At 43.9% G+C, this 20,845-nt stretch overlaps 1 protein-coding gene across 1 annotated transcript in view; it reads left to right on the forward strand.

Annotated features, from left to right (window-relative positions):
* Positions 1–6,004: 6,004 nt before the first annotated feature.
* Positions 6,005–20,845, forward strand: part of LOC124711496 (cuticle protein 8) — a 37,052-nt gene continuing 22,211 nt past the window's right edge. Inside the window, exons 1-2 of the mRNA XM_047241609.1 lie at positions 6,005–6,039; positions 14,594–14,809. Of these exons, the coding sequence (XP_047097565.1) occupies positions 6,022–6,039; positions 14,594–14,809 (234 nt within the window). The 5' untranslated portion in view covers positions 6,005–6,021. The remainder of the gene's footprint in view (positions 6,040–14,593; positions 14,810–20,845) is intronic.

The following is a 20,845-nucleotide window of genomic DNA, read 5'->3' on the forward strand; positions in this document are numbered from 1 at the left end:
ATGGAAACACACAGCAACAGAACGTACCAGCGTGACTCCAAATACCTTGTTACAGGAAATGTTCAAAATGTCCTCCGTTAGCGAGGATACATGCATCCACCCTCCGTCGCAAGGAATCCGTGATGCGCTGATGCAGCCCTGGAGAATGGCGTATTGTATCACAGCCGTCCACAATACGAGCACGAAGAGTCTACATTTGGTACCGGGGTTGCGTAGACAAGAGCTTTTAAATGCCCCCATAAATGAAAGTCAAGAGGGTTTAGGTCAGGAGAGCGTGGAGGCCGTGGAATTGGTCCGCCTCTACCAATCCATCGGTCACCGAATCTGTTGTTGAGAAGCGTACGAACACTTCAACTGAAATGTGCAGGAGCTCCATCGTGCATGAACCACACGTTGTGTCGTACTTGTAAAGGCACATGTTCTAGCAGCACAGGTAGAGTATCCCGCATAAAATCATTATAACGTGCTCCATTGAGCGTAGGTGGAAGAACATACTAACGAAACTAAAATGAGCTCTAACATGGAAATTAAGCGTTTCAGGACACATGTCCACATAACATCTTTTCTTTATTTGTGTGTGAGGCATGTTTACTGAAAGTTTGGCCGTACCTTTTTGTAACACCCTGTATAGACTGAAAGCTGGAAGAGGAAGACCGCATTCCTGTATAATTCACTTTTTAATTCGAGTACTATCTTCGTGGTATTCCTCATGATTTTACCGTCTTGGTACTTGTACATTTGTACATTATGCGCGATTGCCTGAAGCTTACAACTATTTCACTGAGAATATCCAACTTCCTGTACCGTTTCACACTGTAGAACGCTTTTTATAATTCGAAGACCCTGTGAAATTGCCTTGTTGTTATTTAAGCTTTACTACCATTATTTAGAGTAATGTATGTAATACCTTCCCCAAAGCCAATCTGATAAGCTAACAGATATTCAAATTTCAGTTCCACTCTTCTGTGTGTTATTCTTGTTAGTAACATGGTTTCATTAGCTATTCCACTGATTGTACGATAGTTCTCGCACTTACCTTCCCTTGCTATCTTTGGAATCGTGTGAATGATATTTTTCCCGAAGTCTGATGATGTGTCTTCTTATTCATAGATTCTGCTCATCAACTTGCATAGTTATGTATGTATCTCTTCCTCCGACGATTTTAGAAACTCCAAGGGAATGTTATATATTTCCTTCGCCTTATTTGATCGGATGTCTTCTAAAGCCGTGTTAAATTATGAACCTAATGTTGGTTCCCTTATGTCTTCCATATCGACTCTCATTTCTCTTTCTGTCATATCAGCAGACAGTTCCTCAGCCCCCTAGAAGCCTTCAGTGCAGTCTTACCACCAGTCCCGTTTCTCATCTGCATTTAACAACTTTGAAGTGACGCAGGCAAACATAAATAATTACGACTGGCCTGGATATTAACTTCTTCCAATGCCACACCTTGCACAGTCATCACAGTGGAATCAGTGAACCGTACACATCAGATGTCAGTTTCATAGGATGAAAAGAAAGGCGATAGTGTGAGTGATGGGAGAAATTCATTACTGTTATTCGTATCACACAAAGGAATGATACGCCCATCGGCTCAAGAACTTTGGTCGTCCCCACGCGAATGTCGTACTTACTTAATTGTTTCGAATATTTGTTGTTTTTTGGTGCTTGTGAAAAATTTCTCAAGAAATCGATTTTGAAAGTGTCTGGCGCCTGTTGAACGCCACATGAGAGCAGCAGCCGCCGAGCAAGAGCTTAGCGGCTGTGGCTGAGGCGGCGGAGCAGAAATCTGCCCGCACTGCATTTGTGTGTGTTTCAGCTAAGTGTACGTGCCAGCAACTGTCGTTCAGTATGTGTTCTTGTTGCAAATCTGTAACTTTGTTTTTCATGCTTTTACATTATCTGTTATGTTGGTTTTCTAAAGTTCTGAATAGTAGTCTATCCCTTGTAGCTCCATTGATTTCTGCGTAATTACTGCAACCCACATCCATTTGAACTTATTACTGCATTCGTGCCTTGGCCTCTTACTGCAAACTTTACATCTCAAATTTGCCCTCGTTACAAAACTGATAATTCCTTGACGCCTCAGGACGTATCCTGAAATTTATATCTTCTTTTGGTCAAGCTGAGCCATAATTTATATTTCCCCAGTCACATTCAGTACTTCCCCCCCCCCCCCCCCCCACCCAAGCTGAGCCATAATTTATATTTCCCCAGCCATATTCAGCACCTCACTCCCCCTCTCCCATTACTTATTAAGATTTACCCATTTAAACTCCAGCGTTATTATGTAGCACCACATTTCAAAAGATCCATTGTCTTCTCTGGTTTATCGTCTGTTTCACTTTCCTTCAATACTACACTCCAGAAGACAACCACCTTCAAAAAACCTCATAATACGTAGATTTATAGTCTATGTTAAATAATTTCTCTTTTTCAGAAATTCTTATATTGCTGTTACCAGTCTGCCTTTAATTGCCACTCTAATTCTGCAATCATTAGTTATTGTGCTTGTCAGACAGCAAAACTCATATACTAGTTTTAGTGACACATTCAGCAATGTTCCTCCTTCAGTATCGCATGAATTGATTCGACTACATTGCATTAGCCTTGTTTTTCGTTTGCTAATCATCATCTTGCAATGTTTTGAAGACACTCTTCATAGTGGTAAACTGATAATACGTGCTTTGTAATCTCTGACGGAGTTACAGTGTCATCGGGAAACCTCTCTGATCTGTGATTTTATGATCGATATTACCCAAAATACTGTCGCCGGACGATAACAAAGAACAAATGTAATTGTAATGACTTAACTGCAAAACCATTTTAACACGCAAATCATTGTATCCATAAATAAACGTCATTTTATCTCGATTCGTTATTGTGGTTCAATTATACCTTACCACGAATAAAGTATTCCTTTCCTAACAAACGCGGTTCGTTGAAGCAATGCAATGCTGAAGAAAAATGGCGATACTCAAATGCAGTGTGCGCCTTAGCTGGTTGCCCTAACGATATCCAGCGACGTGTTGCGCTGTTGTAAAATTTCCACGAGCCTCGTAAAACCTTAAACCTCGATTTTTATAGAACACTTTGGAAATGCATCGTACCAGGGCAATATTTGCTACATTTTAGTATGTATTGCTGCAGCACGAAAGAAGAGCAAAATCCGTGACTCTTTGGGTGTATGCTTCCCTATTCAGTCACCTATTGACATCTTGCAGGCAATAATATAATACATTATCTGATCAAAAGTATCGGTGCACCTGTTAGTGTACATAAACATTTGATGTGTCCGTCTGCGCGTTTATGACGGGCTGAACTCTGCAGCGGATTCTTCCAATAAGGTGCCTAAAAGTCCGTCGAGAAACAGCAGCCCATTTCTTCCTCAAGAGCCGAAGACACAAAAATTAATGATATTGGAAGAAACTCGTCCCCAACCTGTTCCGTTACCTTCAGATCGGGACTCTGGGCAGGCTAGTCGATTTCAGGATAGTTATTGTCCACAAACCACTCCACCTCAGATACTGGATTATAAGAAGTTCCGTTGTCATGCTGAAATACTCATCGCCTGAGCACTGTTCCTCTACTGTACGCTGTACTCAACTGTGTAAACATATCCTTCAGAATTTAGCATTTTATTAAATGCAATTAATAGGGACCACACCCTAACCACGAAACACACCGAGATACGGTGACACAACCTCCTCAGTACTTGACTGTTGGCACTTCTATGACGGGCAGGTAACATTCCCCCGGCTTTCGCCAAAACCTAACCCTCAAATCTAATTGTAGTAGGGTACAGCATGATTCATCGCTCCAAATCGTTCGTTTCCAGTCATCCACTGTCCGGTGGCGCAGCACTTTACACCAGCACTGAGTACAGAAATGTTTGATGTATGAGGAGCTGCTGAACCATTGTACACCATTCATTTCACCTCCGTATGCACAATGGTACACTACTGGCCATTAAAATTGATACGTGACGAAGAGGACGTGCTATAGACGTGAAATTTAACCGACAGGAAAAAGATGCTGTGATATACAAATGATTAACTTTTCAGGGCTTTCACACAACGTTGGCGAAGGTGGCGACATCTACAACGTGCTGACATGAGGATAGTTTCCAACCGATTTCTCATACACAAACAGCAGTTGACCGGCGTTGCCTGGTGAAACGTTGTTGTGATGCCTCGTGTAAGGAGGAGAAATGCGTACCATCACGTTACCGACATTGATAAAGGTCAGATTGTAGCCTATCGCGATTGCGGTTTATCGTATCGCGACACTGCTACTCGCGTTGGTCGAGATCCAATGACTGTTAGCAGAATATGGAATCAGTGGTTTCACGAGGGTAATACGGAACGCTGTGCTGGATCCCAATGGCCTCGTATAACTAGCAGTCGATATGACAGGCATCTTATCCGCATGGCTGTAACGGATCGTGCAGCCACGTCTCGATCCCTGAGGCAACAGATGGGGACGTTTGCAAGACAACAACCATCTGCACGAACAGTTCGACGACGTTTGCAGCAGCATGGACTTTCAGCTCGGAGACCATGGCTGCGGTTACCCTTGACGCTGCATCACAGACAGGAGCGCCTGCGATGGTGTACTCAACGACGAACCCGGGTGCACGAATGGCAAAACGTCATTTTTTCGGATGAATCCAGGTTCTGTCTACAGCATCACGATGATCGCATCCGTGTTTGGCGACATCGCGTTGAACGCACATTGGAAGCGTGTATTCGTCATCGCAATACTGGCGTATCACCCAGCGTAATGGTATGGGGTGCCATTGGTTACACATCTCGGTCACTTCTTGTTCGCATGGACGGCACTTTGAACAGTGGACGTTACATTTCAAATGTGGTACGCCCCGTGACTCTACCCTTCATTCGATCCCTGCAAAACCCTACATTTCAGCAGGATAATGCACGAGCTCCTGTTGCAGGTTCTGTACGGGCCTTTCTGGATACAGAAAATGTTCTACTGCTGCCCTGGCTAGCACACTCTCCAGATCTCTCACCAATTGAAAACGTCTGGTCAATGGTGGCCGAGCAACTGGCTCGTCACTTTACGACAGTCACTACTCTTGATGAACTGTGGTATATTGTTGAAGCTGCATGGGGAGCTGTACCTGTACACGCCATCCAAGCTCTGTTTGACTCAATGCCAAGGCGTATCAAGGCCGTTACTACGGCCAGAGGTGGTTGTTCTGGGTACTGATTTCTCAGGATCTATGCACCCAAATTGCGTGAAAATGTAATCACGTGTCAGTTCTATTATAATATATTTGTACAATGAATACTCGTTTATCATTTGCATTTCTTCTTGGTGTAGCAATTTTAATGGCCAGTAGTGTAGTTGGAGTACTGGTAGTTTCTTAGAATTCACAATTCTTATCAATGATTCCACACGATTTTTTCCTATCATCCTCCGCAATGCTTGACAGTCGCTGCCCGTCGTACATGAGGTCTTCCTGGTCTCCGTTTATGAAATTTTGAGACTAATCCAAGTTAGAAGTGACTGAACTCTCCTGACTAAGCCATTCTTACGTGACTGCTTCTTTAGGGAGAACGCTCTTCGCCCCCTATTAAACTGCCGGCTCCCCCTTTCGACACAGTGGTCAAATGATTCCGCAATACATAATGTACATTTCTGTCACATTCTCGGGAAGGATCCTAGCTACAATAGCCATTGTGGGACCAGTTCCTGTGATTACCGGGAACAAAATATGTGAAGGAATTAGAAGTGAGGCTAGAAGAGAGTGTTCGATATGTATTTAGTCCCAAAGGGCCAAACTTCGACGGCCGTCGGAAGTTACGTAAAGACGCGTGTGGCGCGAGGCGGCGCGGTCCGGCGCTGCACGGTGGTTGGTGAAGGGTGGGGCCGGTAAAAGTGTCCGGCGCCGCCCCCTCCCCACCCCCACCCCCGGGGCCACCGCCGCCCCTCCGCCTATAAAAGACGCCGGCCGCCTCATCCAGGCACCGCTCTCCTCGCCAGCCTCCAAGAAGCGACATGGCTCTCAACGCGCAGGTCAGTAACTCGCTCTCTGCCTCCGCCTCCGCCTCTGATCTAGTTTCCCACCACTCTAGCACACCGCTCCGCGATCTTTCTCTATCGGTTGAGGACCGCCTACAAACTTTTCTTTCTTTCTGCCCACTACACTACCCTAAGACAATTAAGCACACTGGACGTCTGAAACAGATGAAAGTCTGGTCTCTCAGTACTACTTTCGCCAAATTGTTTCACATATTTGAGTCAAGTATTTCGTAATTGCACCCTTTTTCCCCAAATGTCCTGCGCGCAAATGTGTGAGGACTGCTGTAAGTTATAAGGGAGGTTAGTGTGTTGTTGTCGGTGTAGAGGCCATTACAGTCCGATTCAGTTTACATCAGCAGCGGACGTTTGAGGTCCAGAGATGGGACGTTACCGCAACAAGTACTGTCCGCAAATACCCACCACTACGCTCCGACTTCCGCTATAGGCCGCGATAATATATCGCTTTAAAGCCACTCCTATAGAAAAGTCACGCAAAAATTCTGAAATTCACAAATTACGTAGAACTCTAAAGCGTCTCTAAGCATGCAAAAGCTGTTCTTAGTTGTAATTAGTGTTAGTGTTAAGTTTTTTTCTTGAAATCCTTCAAATTTTCGCACACAGAAAAAATTATTTACTAAGAACTGGCACGTACAATGCTTTGCGCAGCGGAAGTGTCAACAACAGCCGTGGCTGATACTTCTAGACTCTTCATTAGAGTACTGCAGCGGGACTAGTATCGCTCGCCAGCTGTCAAATGCCGGCTTTTTTACTCGGACTCCAGAGAAGTAGGGCAAGCTATTGAAGAAGGAAGGTTGGGGAGTAATCGACAGAAGCCAGTCTGGCAATCATCTTAAGTGCCTTAAGGATACTACAAGAAAGAAACAAATCTTTTACTTATCAAAGCGTAGCAAAGACTGCCATAGTTGTATATTTCCTGCTGTGAAGTGAGCGCTTCTCCCTCGGTACAACATACCAAATGCTTGAAGAAGGAAGGAAAAAAAAGGTAGGAATTTTCGAATACCAGTGGCAGTGGCACTGTAATGTCATTAGTACCCCGATGTAATGATAAGAATTTCTGTCTATCGAGTCTTTCACACATCTCGAGGTCTGTTCTAGACAACTTCTTGAGTGCTGTCAGTTATGGTCTCATTGCTACAAGAATAGGGCACCGACGTGAATGACGAAAGAATGTACACTGTACAAGAAATGAACCAGGACCTGTTGAAACGTGCAAAAATGCAGTCTCTAGTCCGAGTACACGAAGAAAAACTTGTAGAGACATTTTTCCTTCCAAAGTCCCTTGGGAATTGCTGTTTATAGAGAAATCTAAGTGCAGAACGAAAGAACGTTCAGTTTTCCAACGGATCGCGATGAATCTCTACTTCCTGGTTGGAGCAGGTGTTAATGCAAATGGCGGTTTGCTTTCTCCCCAGGCCATACCTGCGGGATAATCTGCGCTTGTTGGCTGCACTATCGCCTGCATCAACATAATTGTTGGGAAAGCTGCAGAAGTTCATCTTGTCCGGGCACGAACCTCCGCTTAAGAAAATGAGTCGCCCGGCGTCGAACGATCTGGCATAAAAACAAGCCACTAACGTTACTAATGCAACAGCTTAAAAAGTAAACTTTGTCCACTGATTACTCCCAGCATCCATTTAAGACTTCGGTTACGGAGGAGCACGTATCTTCGAACGAACGTTATCCTTGGCGATGCTCCGTTTGTAGCTTGTGGATTTTTAAAATATGTGAGGCTCCGGAAAGAAATACGAGATCTGGGATTCTGCCTAAACATTGGCCTCTTTTGCTGATCTCCTGAGCATCTTATTTATCCGAGTTTCTTTCATAGTCGATCTTATTACGTACAAATGCAAAAAAGTATTTTTTTAAAGCCAGTAATTACGGAATTTGCGAGTAAGGTACAGGAATATACTGCAATAGTAACAATACTGACAGGCAACACGTGAACGCTTCATTTCTAAACTACGAGAACGTTTACGTTCTGTGTAACGCATCAGCGAGAGCTTACGTCTCACAGTAGACGGCAGCAATTGAGTTTGTATAGCGTACTTGCTCGTGAGCCATTACAGCTGTCCTGCGCTCGTTAAGTTGGTGCTGAGGAGCTGATGGTAGTGCCGTGCAGTAATACGACACTAACACAAGCTTACAGCAGTCCGTCCGGCGGAAATATATTCCGGGTGTCTGGTACGTAAAGGACAGAAGTCACAAAGACTTTGACTGATGTGGCGTGGAGACTGTGCAGATCACATCCACTAGCACAGACTATTACCACTTAGATGCACAGCTGATATTCGCAACTGACAAGGACTCACGGAAAATTATCAACGTACGAAACTAAAAATTCAGTAACTTCTGTGAATCGAACATGTAAGAAGGGAGACTAAGTGTTTTACGTCCCGTCGAAAGAGCGGTCATTTTAGATGGAGCATAAGCTCGAGTTACCTCGAGTGAAATCAGCACTGGTCCATTGGAAAGCGGCTTTGCTCCGTATTGATAAACCCACTCAAAGCCAAATAATGAGGTCTAACGTTTCAGGTCATCGGAGTGGAAAATCTGGAAGGAATAGGATACAGACCGTGGCCGTTTCAAAGGAACCATCCCACCATGTACCTAAAGCGATTTGGGGGAAGAATGGAAAACCTGCGTCTTGATGACTGGACTGGGAGTCGAAACGCCCTCCTCTTGAATGCGAATCCGCTACCTCACTCGATGGCTTAGTCTTTGCTACGCTGCTTGTATTTCAGCAGTTAATATGAATCGGCTACAAAAATCAATAATTTATGATGATATGTTTGGCTTGTTGGACGCTCAACTGCCGTACAAATTCCCAACCTTCCCTCAGTCCAATCTCGCCACTTTAATGAATGACGATGAAATGATGAGGACAACACAAACACCCATTCATCTAGAGGCACGTGAAAATCCCTGAACCCGTCGGGAAGTGAACCCAGCACCCCGTGAGGCACATCCTTTTCATGTTCAGCAGCATTTCATACTGTACTGAATGCGTCATCTCGACGATAGATTCAGCTACTCTGCAGATATAGGAAAATATACCAACTGGGAATATGATGTGATTTGGAGATTCAGAGCTAGCAACAGTGGCGTGTATGCTTTGTTCGTTAAATGATCAAACTCGTACTTTAAGTATATTGGAGTCAAAACGCGAGGTGCAATCGATGAAAGAGGAAAATTTATGAGGAAAATTTCTGATTGTGATATCAATTAAGTTTTCTCAGACAGACCCAACGACAAGGGATGGTCAACAAAATGTTTAAAACTGGGCCGATAAAGGCTTCGATTTGAATTCAACTCGGTTCTGGCACATGTGCTTCACCATTTTTCTGAACATTTAGCTAGAGAAAATCCTTATTAACTGGGACGAGTATGGCGATCGTTCCCGGCTGTTTCGCTCAGATGCAGCCTTCCGCTATAGAGTCTCTTATCTTTTCTTTACGGCGTCAGTGTGAGGGCTAATTAGAAAATTGCCGAGCCATAAAAGCACGATGATTACGCGCGCCGTCCATATGTTGGAGGCTAACTAACAGATGGGTCATTACCATCAGCGCCGATGGATTTGAAAGGCAAATGAAGTTATCCGCGGAGAATTCACGGCGCTCTGCTCTGGAATTAAAGAACTGGCCTCAATATGATTTCTTAATAATATTACATTTTAAGCAGAATTACAGATTTCAATAAACATGGAAATACACAATACATTTTTCAATACGATTTGATTAGCGAAGGCTATTACAGCAACCGAGACAGTGACAAATGTATTGAGAATATAATGTATGGGACACAGGAATTTGGGGGCCGTAAATCTGCATGAGAATTAATCAAGAAAAAATTTAAATAAATTGTCTGTGACAAACAATTTATACAGTGAACAGTAAAAGATATATATGTGTTTGTGAACTAATACATATGAACGAAGTCATTAAAAAGTGAACAAAGCAAAATGCATGCACTGAAAAAAATGACATGTCTTCATTGAATGAACATTGCTACCTCCAAGAGTTCAACAAGCAAGAATGTCAGAGCAATTTGTGGTGCTATTAAAGACAAGAGCTTAATGACTCAGAGCAATCTGTGGCAGTGACTAGTTGAAAAGAACGGATGTGGAAGGAAGAGAACGGACACAAAATGTGTTACAGTTGTTAGTAGCGTAAAATTAAAGAGTCACTCAGGAAAGAGTAACTGAAGAGTTTTCGTCGAAAATTTGCTCGTGCAGGTGCGCTAAACCCTTGTCCGATGGGACAGCCTCAGAGGGGTCACAATGGCTAACAAACTGGGAGAACCAAGGTTCAAATCTCCACCCAGGTTGAGGTTATCTATGGTTTACATAATCTATGATCTTGCAAAAGTGCTTGAGAATATAGGAACTGTTCGTTAACAATCGCACTGGCGAACTGCTTCCCGATAAAAGCTGATACCAAATTCCCAAATGGTAATGATGTCGATGTACTGCTAAATTTCATTTATTCCTCGCTGTTATCATTTTTCAGACAATAAAAGGCAGCAGATGAGAAGTTTACCAAGTTAGACAACATGTGAACACGAGAAAAATTGGTAAACTGGAAGGAGAAACGGGTTTCATTGCGTGCGCAATTACACGTGGGAACTCTAAAGGAAATGCGTGCACGGATTGCGACCGAGAGTTAATTTTCTAAATAACTGTGAAAGTTTCGGAGCACGCAGGTGCAGCGACACGTGACTAGAGAGCTGCTAGCGTTTCGGGTAGCATGCTCGCTTGACGCATTCTGCGCACGCTTCTGCGGCTACCGGGACGTGCCTCGGTGACATGACAGGCCAACTGACAGCCGCGCGCACAACTTTCTGTGTCAACACCGAAACCTGTGCACGGCCCGCTGCTGGGAACACACATTCCCAAATATTAGCCACAATTGCGAATAATTTTGACACCAGCTGCATTAGGTATTGAAGGAATACCTGTTGGTGACACGTGTAAGATGCCTACTCGCTTATTCGTACATATCGCGGCAAAGTTTCTCTCTAAATCCATCTGCGTTGATATAATCAAGGCAATCGGGTCAACGTTTATGCTGCACAGCTTAGAGTGGGCGTCTAACTCCCCACTGAGCGAGGTTGCGCAGTGCTTAGCACACTGGACTCGCATTCTGGAGGACGACGGTTCAAACCGGCGTCCGGCCATCCTGATTTAGGTTTTCGTGATTTCCCTAAATCGCTTCAGGCAAATTCCGGGGTGGTTCCTTTGAAAGAGCACGGCCGATTTCCTTCTCCATACTCCCTTAGTTCGAGCTTATGCTTCGTCTCAAATGAACTTGTTGTCGACGGGACGTTAAACTCTAATCTCCTTTTACTCGCGAGGAACACACACCTGAAGACTAAAAATGGAACAGTGTGTCTGCCGGTACATACACCATCAAAGTCACCACACTTGCCATAAAAATACCTTCACACTCAATCTAATACGCATGAAAAGGATTCAAAAGGAGACACTGGTTTCATCAAACTGGAAGATTTATTGTCTCTAGCACAAGGCACAGTACAAGTTCCTAACGTTTCTGCGCACACGCACTGACGTTCACTCGTATTTCGGCTTGTTATTACTTTCCTGAGGTAACCATTACTTCTACCAGTCTTTGCTAACGACTCGCTTCTAATATTTATGAATTCTCTACACCGTCCATTTCTGACACCACGTGACCATGTATCGTCCATGTATCGTCCAGGCACGTACAACATCCAGCTACGACTCCCCACTAGCACTTGCCTTCCGCGCCACCCGTGGCGGTTGGCGCCAAACCGCGCTATTCGATCACTGGGGAGTTCCTGGCGACACTTCTGCTGCGCTACAGATTTCGATACTCAAGGAGTGACTATGTATGTAACCTTACCCAAATGGAAATTTCTGCTGGAGTGGGACACGAACCAGGATATCCTGCTTTTCGCGAGCGGTCGCCTTAGCCATCGGGCTATACGTGTACGCCTCCAGGTCGAACCAGATCTCCAGTATCCCACAATGTCTGAGACAAACCTGTTCAATGTTAGTAGTATCGTCAAGGAACGTCGAGACAGCATAATGATAAAAAAATACAACAAAGAATTTATTTGTGTTAGGAAAGTCTCTGCAACCTACATACAATACAGAATGATAGTGAGAAATGTGATTTTTTGATTATTGTAAGCTTTATATTTCTTTCACTAAAGAATATATTTCGACATACAGTTCCCAGTCGTGACACATAAAAGATTTCCATATTATCATTCAGTGGACACTCGCCAGGTTAGCCAAGAGCGCTAATGCGCTGCTTCCTGGACTCGGGTAGGCGCGCCACCCCCGGATCGAATCCGCCAGGCGGATTACCGACAAGGGCCGGAGTGCCAGCCAGCCTGGATGTGGTTTTTAGGCGGTTTTCCACATCTTGCTAGGTGAATACCGGGCTGGTCCCCACGTTCCGCCTCAGTTACACGATTCGAAGACATTTGAAACCCGTTCGCTCTATTTCATGACCTACACAAGGTGCAATCAGCTGGGGTACACTGATTCCGTCCCAGGGAGGTAAGAGTTGGCGTCAGGAAGGGCATCCGGCCACCCATTAAAACTAACATTGCCAGATCCGTAAGTAAGTACGTCAACACTGCGTAAATTGCGGGACAAAGGCGTCAGCTATCGAATAGAATTGTCATTCACTGGAGCGCTATTTATCGAAACATTTTTACACATATTAGATGTTGCATACTTACGTTGTTGCGGTTGTGTGTACTACGTATTACTTACAGACGTTAAAAGTTGGCTTTGGAATTAATTATTCTTCTAAATGAAACCAGTAGCTAACCTGCTTTTAACTTTTTCATTGTTTATGAAATTTTCGTGTCGATTATGTAAAAGTTCTTTACACTTAACCAACTGAATAAAATTTCTATTACATAAAATAAAAACTTACGAAATGAAAAAAGGGCAACTTAAAGTTGTTATACGTTCATGAGAAACAGAATTAAACAAATCGCATTTGATAAGAATTCATTATACCATAGATTTTTCATTATTTTTTTGTCATTTGCGTGGAACACTAGAAAGAATTTGCACCCTACCTGAAACTGTGATTTGTATTTTTTTATGACACACTTGTTGACCTTCTTCGCATATTATAATTTTTTGTACGTATAGCCCATAGTGGAGCGTACGTCACAGTCATTGACGGCATACAGTGATAGAGTAATACGATGCACTTGTAGTGATGTGGACTGTTACGCAATCTGTCTTCAAGAAATTATTTAATTGTAGCTCTCTCTCTCTCAGACACTGTCTTTCTCTCTTTCTCTCTCTCTCCCGATATCTTTCACTTTCTTCACCCACCGTTTCCAGGGCAGTTTTGTCTTTGGAGTGTAGACGAGGATTCACCTTACGTCTAAGGTGGGATAGCAGTACCACAGGTCCTATAGATTGTATGTTTCAACGACTGAAAACACCGTTTTGAAATGTCATGCCCCAGGCGTTTTTGGAATTAATAAAAGAAGAACCCATCACGTGCAGAAGTGTTTCACATTCACAAATTCAAATATTATTTACTCCCGAAATGCCTACCATTTCATTGGTTACACAGACCTTAGTGCAGATTTAAACACGATGGAACTTATTTTATCACTTCTTCTCAAGGATATGTTGGTTTTTAAGACTTCATCTTCTGCCAAAAGCAGCCGTGTGTCGTATTCAGTGTCTCTCTTTTTCTGTTTGAAACTAAATTTATTTCAAAGATGGGATTATGGAATTTGAGCTGCTTTTATGCATTTCGTGCTTAGACGGATGTCAAATTTTTCTTCGTACTGTAAATGTTTGGTACGTTTCTTTGTGAGTTTAACTTTATGTACTCTCGTGTTATGCAGCAAATTTTCGTATACAAAATGGAATTCCAAAATCTTCCTTTAGCAAATATCTTAATAGGGCATCCAGAACAAGACAATAAAAGTCCAAAACGGCACATTTAATCTCATTACTTAAGTAGCAGACTCTCTTCAGGAGTAGTGGAAGATCCCCACGAACTTCCTTCAACTTCGTATGTTGATTGCACATCACACCTCGAGTAAAATATTTTGTTCGTGCACGATATGAGTACTAAATGGTTCAAATGCTCTGAGCAGTATGGGACTTAACTTCTGAGGTCATCAGTCCCCTAGAACTTAGAACTACTTAAATCTAACTAACCTAAGGACATCACACACATCCATGCCCGAAGCAGGATTCGAACCTGCGACCGGAGCGGTCGCGCGGTTCTAGACTGTAGCGCCTAGAACCGCTCGGCCACCCCGGCCGGCGATATGAGTACTGTTCGACTGAAATGAGACGTGTGAGACTGTACAATTAAAAGAGATTTCAACAACCCACCGTGCGTTCTATGAGTCTGAAGACTCGACAAACCCAATACCGGGAAAGCCCTTACCTGTAGCCAGACCACTGTACAAATTATCCTCTTTATTTCGAGACCGTTTACCAGCTTTGCTTTTCGGAGGCGAGTACGACGTGAGGTGGTGCTTTCTGCGGCAGGTGGTGGTGCTGTTGGCGACGGCGATGCTGGCCGGGGCGCTGCCGCTGGAGGACGAATACGGCAACGTGCTGCACGCGCCCGGTGGCTACGCCGCCCCCGCCGCCTACGCCGCCCCCGCCGTCGCGTACGCGGCGCCCATCGCCAAAGCCGTAGTCGCCGCGCCCGCAGTCGCCTACGCCGCCCCCGTCGCTAAGGCAGTCGTGGCGGAGCCTGTGGTAAGACACCGTACCAGTCACATCATTCATATCCGATGCATCATCTGTGATGTAGTTCAGGGCTTCCCGAATACAATTCACACGAAAAAATAAGTCACCACCTTAAAAGAGCACACTGTCCCTTTGGAGCGCTTTAGATGGCACAGGACAGGTATCAAACGGTCACGTGACCTCCACCTCTCATTTGACTCATTACGGTGAGGGTATGTAACTGCGAGTCAGTTGTATAGAATCAGCGCAGGAAGATTGGTCGAACTGGAGACGAGACAGTGGAGTGCTTAGGTCTTTCGTAACTGGATGTGCCTGCGATCACATGGTGAATGGTGTAGCTCGATTTCTTGGTGTATCAAAATGGAATGTCAACGAGTCTACGAGATGTCGTAAACTGGCGAGGGACGGGACATACTTATTTGGAAACTCACGCTCAGATCACAGATGATTCGTGATTCAAGATCATACGTTTCTTCGCGCACGAGTAGCTGCGCACGGGAGCGAAACAGCGATGGGGTCGCACTGAGAGTTTTCGGCTGCGTACAGGAGTGAAACGTCGATGGGGTCAAGCTGAGACTTTTTTTGGTCACTGTGGGCGGAGACAGTACAGAAAGACTTGGATGTTAAACTACGGACGTAGAAATTGGGATGATAAGGAGATGAGACTCTGGATTGGCTTAGAGGTCTGCTTTTTATTGCTTCTTCAAGTATTTTCAATGAATATACAGAAGAGCATAGACACTAGTTTATATTTACAGCAAGTGTAAAACATAAATGAAGCCTACTAGATTTTCAGTAAATTCCCAGAAAAGGAGGCCACTCCAGCCTATAACTTTATTAAGATTCGGGTAAGCACAGTAACGTATGGTAATGCAGACAACGAACCATGGAAGCGGCAGATACTGTTGCTCTAATCGAAACCTTAAGTTCAAGTACTCGTCACAGTGAGAGTGACATGCATAAAAATGTACGTCAAAGACAGATAACCGTCGTCCAGAAGTAGGTACAGGCACGCTCTGCAAGTCGTTCTCTGTGTAAAAGCCTGACTAAGGATAATGCTCACCGTTCTGGTCACTGGACTTTTGAACTCAGCCTTGTTTGGTGTTTGAGGGCTGATTGCTTACAGATTGAATGGGCTGATGAAAGAGGTTTGTACTGTACGTATACCTCCACCTAAGTTACAAGGCTTACAACTAATATTCATAATTAGCTACATTTTTTGGCAACCCATTATGATTCGATCGTTACGAAGATCCACTCGTAGTCATAAAATGTTTGTAACAGAGAGCGGCAGGCGTGGCGTGTTGACAAAAGCCGATAGGAACTGTCGCTGTCAGTGAATGCAGATCCATTTCATCTAGTTTCCGAGCTAACATTGCGAAGGGGACTGCATGCGCTGTACGTTTACAGCCGGGTATTTCGGAAAATGCAGCTGATCTCAGTAGCAGATGAAGCTGAACGTCTTCATCAGGCCAAAACATCGAAACTGTCTGGCTGGAAGCACGTGGTCTGGTCTGGCGAGTCGCGACTTCGCCATTTCTCAGATGATACAAGGGGTGCGGAGCTTCAGTGGCCCACGAGGCATTTAGCCCGCAGTCTGTCGAGGATGAAGCTGATGTCAGAGGTGGTTCTGTGATGTTTAGCGTGTTTTTGTCTTGCCATGACGTGGGTTTAGTCATTTAGGTTAACGTGAACATGTACCAGGTTGTATGTTTCAACAATCGCAGTGACCTGCTGTTGTCTTTTTTCTATAACTTCCTGATGATTATCCGGATGCTTCAGTCTTGCAAGATGAGAACGGTTGTGTTTATAGAGCTGCATGTAAACATCCCAGGTATGACGAACAATCAGGCGCGCCATCCTCCCTCAACTGGGCTGTTGCGTCATCCGATCTTAATCCAAAAGAAGATTTTCCGGAGTATTTGGAAGATCGGAAGCAGTCAGCATCCTCGCCTTTGGGAAGCTCCGCGGAATCATCTGTGAGTGAATTGACAAGGATTCAGCATACCTGAAGAAACTTGTGGGTCCTCTTCCCTGTAGAAATGAAGCCATTATCAAAAGTGCAGGCGGTGTCTCCTAAGACTGTCTTGCTTATCTTGTCTAAGTATTCGTAGGTCATAAGGCTCTTCTCCACATCTGTGTCCGTACTGTTTCATTTCTTCATTTCGAGGAATGTTGCGAACATGTCAACTATTGGCGCAAGGAGTAGTGAAGCTTCGCTCCTTAGCTCCAGTGCTCTGACAACGTCGAATCCTGCAGAAGGGGAAGTGATGAAGTGGCAGAAAGCCTCTCAGTGTTTGACTGCGTAGTACTTTAATGTCTTCGTGATTTTAGTATGGACAGCATCAGATCTTCCTGCTGTAGTATCCTAAGTTAATGAACTTATCAGACCTCTAAGAACGCCTTCATGCGCAATACCTGAGGCCCTCAGCACGGTTCCGCACTTACGTTTAGTGAAAAAAATACGAGCTTACGGAATATCGGACCAGGTTTGTGATTGGATTCAGGATTTCCTAGAAGAAAGAAGACAACATGTCATTCTTAACGGTTCAAAATCTGCAGATGTAGAGGTAATTTCGGGAGTACCGCAGGGAAGCGTGATAGGACCTTTATTGTTTACAATATACATAAATGACTTAGTTGACAACATCGGTAGCTCCGTGAGGCTATTTGCAGATGACACGGTTGTCTACAAGAAAGTAGCAACATCAGAAGACTCGTACGTACTCCAGGAGGACCTGCAGAGGATTAATGCATGGTGCGACAGCTGGCAGCTTTCCCTAAACGTAGATAAATGTAATATAATGCGCATACATAGGGGCAGAAATCCATTCCAGTACGATTATGCCATAGGTGGTAAATCATTGGAAGCGGTAACGACCGTAAAATACTTAGGAGTTACTATCCGGAGCGATCTGAAGTGGAATGATCACATAAAACAAATAGTGGGAAAAGCAGGCGCCAGGTTGAGATTCATAGGAAGAATTCTAAGAAAATGTGACTCATCGACGAAAGAAGTAGCTTACAAAACGCTTGTTCGTCCGATTCTTGAGTATTGCTCATCAGTATGGGACCCTTACCAGGTTGGATTAATAGAAGAGATAGACATGATCCAGCGAAAAGCAGCGCGATTCGTCATGGGGACATTTAGTCAGCGCGAGAGCGTTACGGAGATGCTGAACAAGCTCCAGTGGCGGACACTTCAAGAAAGGCGTTACGCAATACGGAGAGGTTTATTATCGAAATTACGAGAGAGCACATTCCGGGAAGAGATGGGCAACATATTACTACCGCCCACATATATCTCGCGTAATGATCACAACGAAAAGATCCGAGAAATTAGAGCAAATACGGAGACTTACAAGCAGTCGTTCTTCCCACGCACAATTCGTGAATGGAACAGGGAAGGGGGGATCAGATAGTGGTACAATAAGTACCCTCCGCCACACACCGTAAGGTGGCTCGCGGAGTATAGATGTAGATGTAGATGTAGATGTCATTGTTACTTTCGGTGATTCTTAAGTAGAGTATCGTTCACAGTGAAGCACACTTCGCAGTGATTGCAGGAGCTCCCTATACCTCGAGTAGCTAGAATTCCACTTGATGACTAAATATGTTACACTTGAAAGTTTGTAGAATAATTCTGTGGCTGTATGAGTCATGATCTGATGAGTCTCGGCCTCTTCTTGCGTCACATTATTGGAAGGATACTCTGGAAAGCAAGGCTTCCACCAGCAGACTCACCGTAACGCGTTTTCTTTTCTCCTCCTCTTACTACACGTCGGAAATCAGCCAGATGACTGTTTCTGCTGTCCACTCGGATCCAACGCCATCGTGATCCACCTCCATTCCCCTCATCTATTTAACTGTGCTTTATTTCGAACTATATCGCATTTTTATTTCATGAGTAATTGTCCATTGTCTCCAAATGAGTTTCCCATTCTCATCGATATTGTTACATTTCTTCGTTGCTAGCTTGTATTAAGTTCTTTTGTTTCTAGTTATTCATTCGTTTCCGTACCTAATAATGTGCGATAATTCAGTTGCCTTTATATTTCGTTTCTCATTTTGAAAGGAAACACAAGTATAGAAGTATTACATATGTACGTTATTTTATTACTTTAATATTTACAGACAATGCTTAGCACTACTTTCTCGAATTTTCAGGCTTTTATCGCCCATTGCTGATTCTTTGCCAGATCAATGCGCTTTGGCCGGTACATATTTCTCCAGGTGTTACCTCTGTTCCTTTCTGAACTTATTTTCTTGTGATTAGAGAATCTGTACCCCGTACACATGACCCACGTATTGTAACTGTAGTTCGGCCAGAAAACAAATGCACAGCCAAGATTTCCTCCTGCATCCTTGCCCAGTTGGTAAAGAGATGTTAAAATTTCCTATTTTTCCCCTCTTCATTTCAAAAAATTGTTCTCTAATTTCAGCACGTAAGTCCATTTCCCAGGTCTCATTGCTTTTGCTACTGAGCTTCTGACATGTTTTCATAACGTCACACAACACTTTCTGTTCCATCCGTTCTGTTTAGTGTTACTTCTCTCTTTCTCGCACATGAATTTCACATAGCTTCCTTGCCAAATATGTCTTTCCATTGCAACTAAACTGAAATGAATTTAATTACAAGAACATATCTCTTCTGTGTTTTATTACTTATCGTAGACAGCAGGAGATATGTTTTAAATCTAATGTTTCAATTTCAGTAAAACAGTTTTCAAGTTAATCTGATTCTTTGTTGTAACCGAAGTAATGCCTTCTAAACACTGTCGTCATCTCCCACCACTGTGCAGGTTGATGACTTGGAAAAATTTGTACATCACAAGCAATTATGTTTTTTTCGTAATTTTAAACTATACTAGAGTACTTATGTCCTATGTACTGGTTGTAAATACATCTGTGAACGCCAAACAGAAACTCAAAGAAACACATTCGGGAAAATACATTTGCAAATCGATGCCGGTTGTTAGAAGCGTATCGCTTTAGTGGGCTAACTTTGACTGTCTAGACGTCTCTTTCCCTCTGCAGTAGACAGGTGTTACAGAAGAAAGGAATATTATGCTTCAACGTTTCGTCGACAACTGTGTAATTAAAGAAAGACTGTACTCTCGGACTGCGGACAGATATCGGCTGCTGTTGGTCCGTCATGGACACGGGACCTCGGATGGTTAAGTAACTGTCAATATCAATGAAACTGACCAACAGGCGTGTATATTAAGATGTTATTTTATTTTATTTTGAATTCTACCAGTGTCATCATTTCACTGTGCCACCTTCAGGTCTAATATGTATCTCTCCAAATTAAAAAAATAGAAAAGTCATGTAGAGCCATTAATCACTGGACGTCGTGAGTTTAATCGTTACACTAGTGCTTCATTAGAAGACTTGATTGGAAAGACGCATATGGGGCCTGAAGGTGGCATAGTGAAATGCTTAAACTGGTAGTCTTCAAAATAAAATAAAATAACATCTTAATATGCACGGCTGTTGGTGAATTTAATTGGTATTGACAGTAATGGACCTTGTTCTTTTTAAATCAAATCACTATTTGCCGAAGCGATTTCGTGAAATCACGGGAAACCTTCACCGGGATGAGCGGACGGGAGTTTGAAACGCCGTCCTGCTGAAAGCGCGCTGATTGTGTTGCTATCGCGCCGTCACGTTCGGCCACCGACTGGAAGCGTCATGGCTGCTGTTAACGTTCGAAAGTGAGGTAGGTGTGTGAGTAACGGAGAGAGAGTGATTGACGGGGCACCACTGGAATGAAGACACAAAGAGAGAAGCAGAGGAATGGTGATAGGATAACAACGCACGGTGGAGTATTAGCGTGTGCAGCGGGACGACCACTCAGCATCTTTACTGCTGGCGGCGGAGCTCCGTAACAGCCAAGTCGTTTGTGCTGGCGCGCTCTATGGTCGATAACTGACTCATAACTGCTCGGTAACAGTTGCGCTGAACGTCTGGTGTGTCTGCAGCGGTGGCGACAGCAGGACTGTCCATAATAGTCACCGTTGTGTTTATTGCAGCTTAATGTGA

Source organism: Schistocerca piceifrons, chromosome 8, assembly GCF_021461385.2.
Source record: "Schistocerca piceifrons isolate TAMUIC-IGC-003096 chromosome 8, iqSchPice1.1, whole genome shotgun sequence".
Classification (NCBI taxonomy): Eukaryota; Metazoa; Arthropoda; class Insecta; order Orthoptera; family Acrididae; genus Schistocerca; species Schistocerca piceifrons.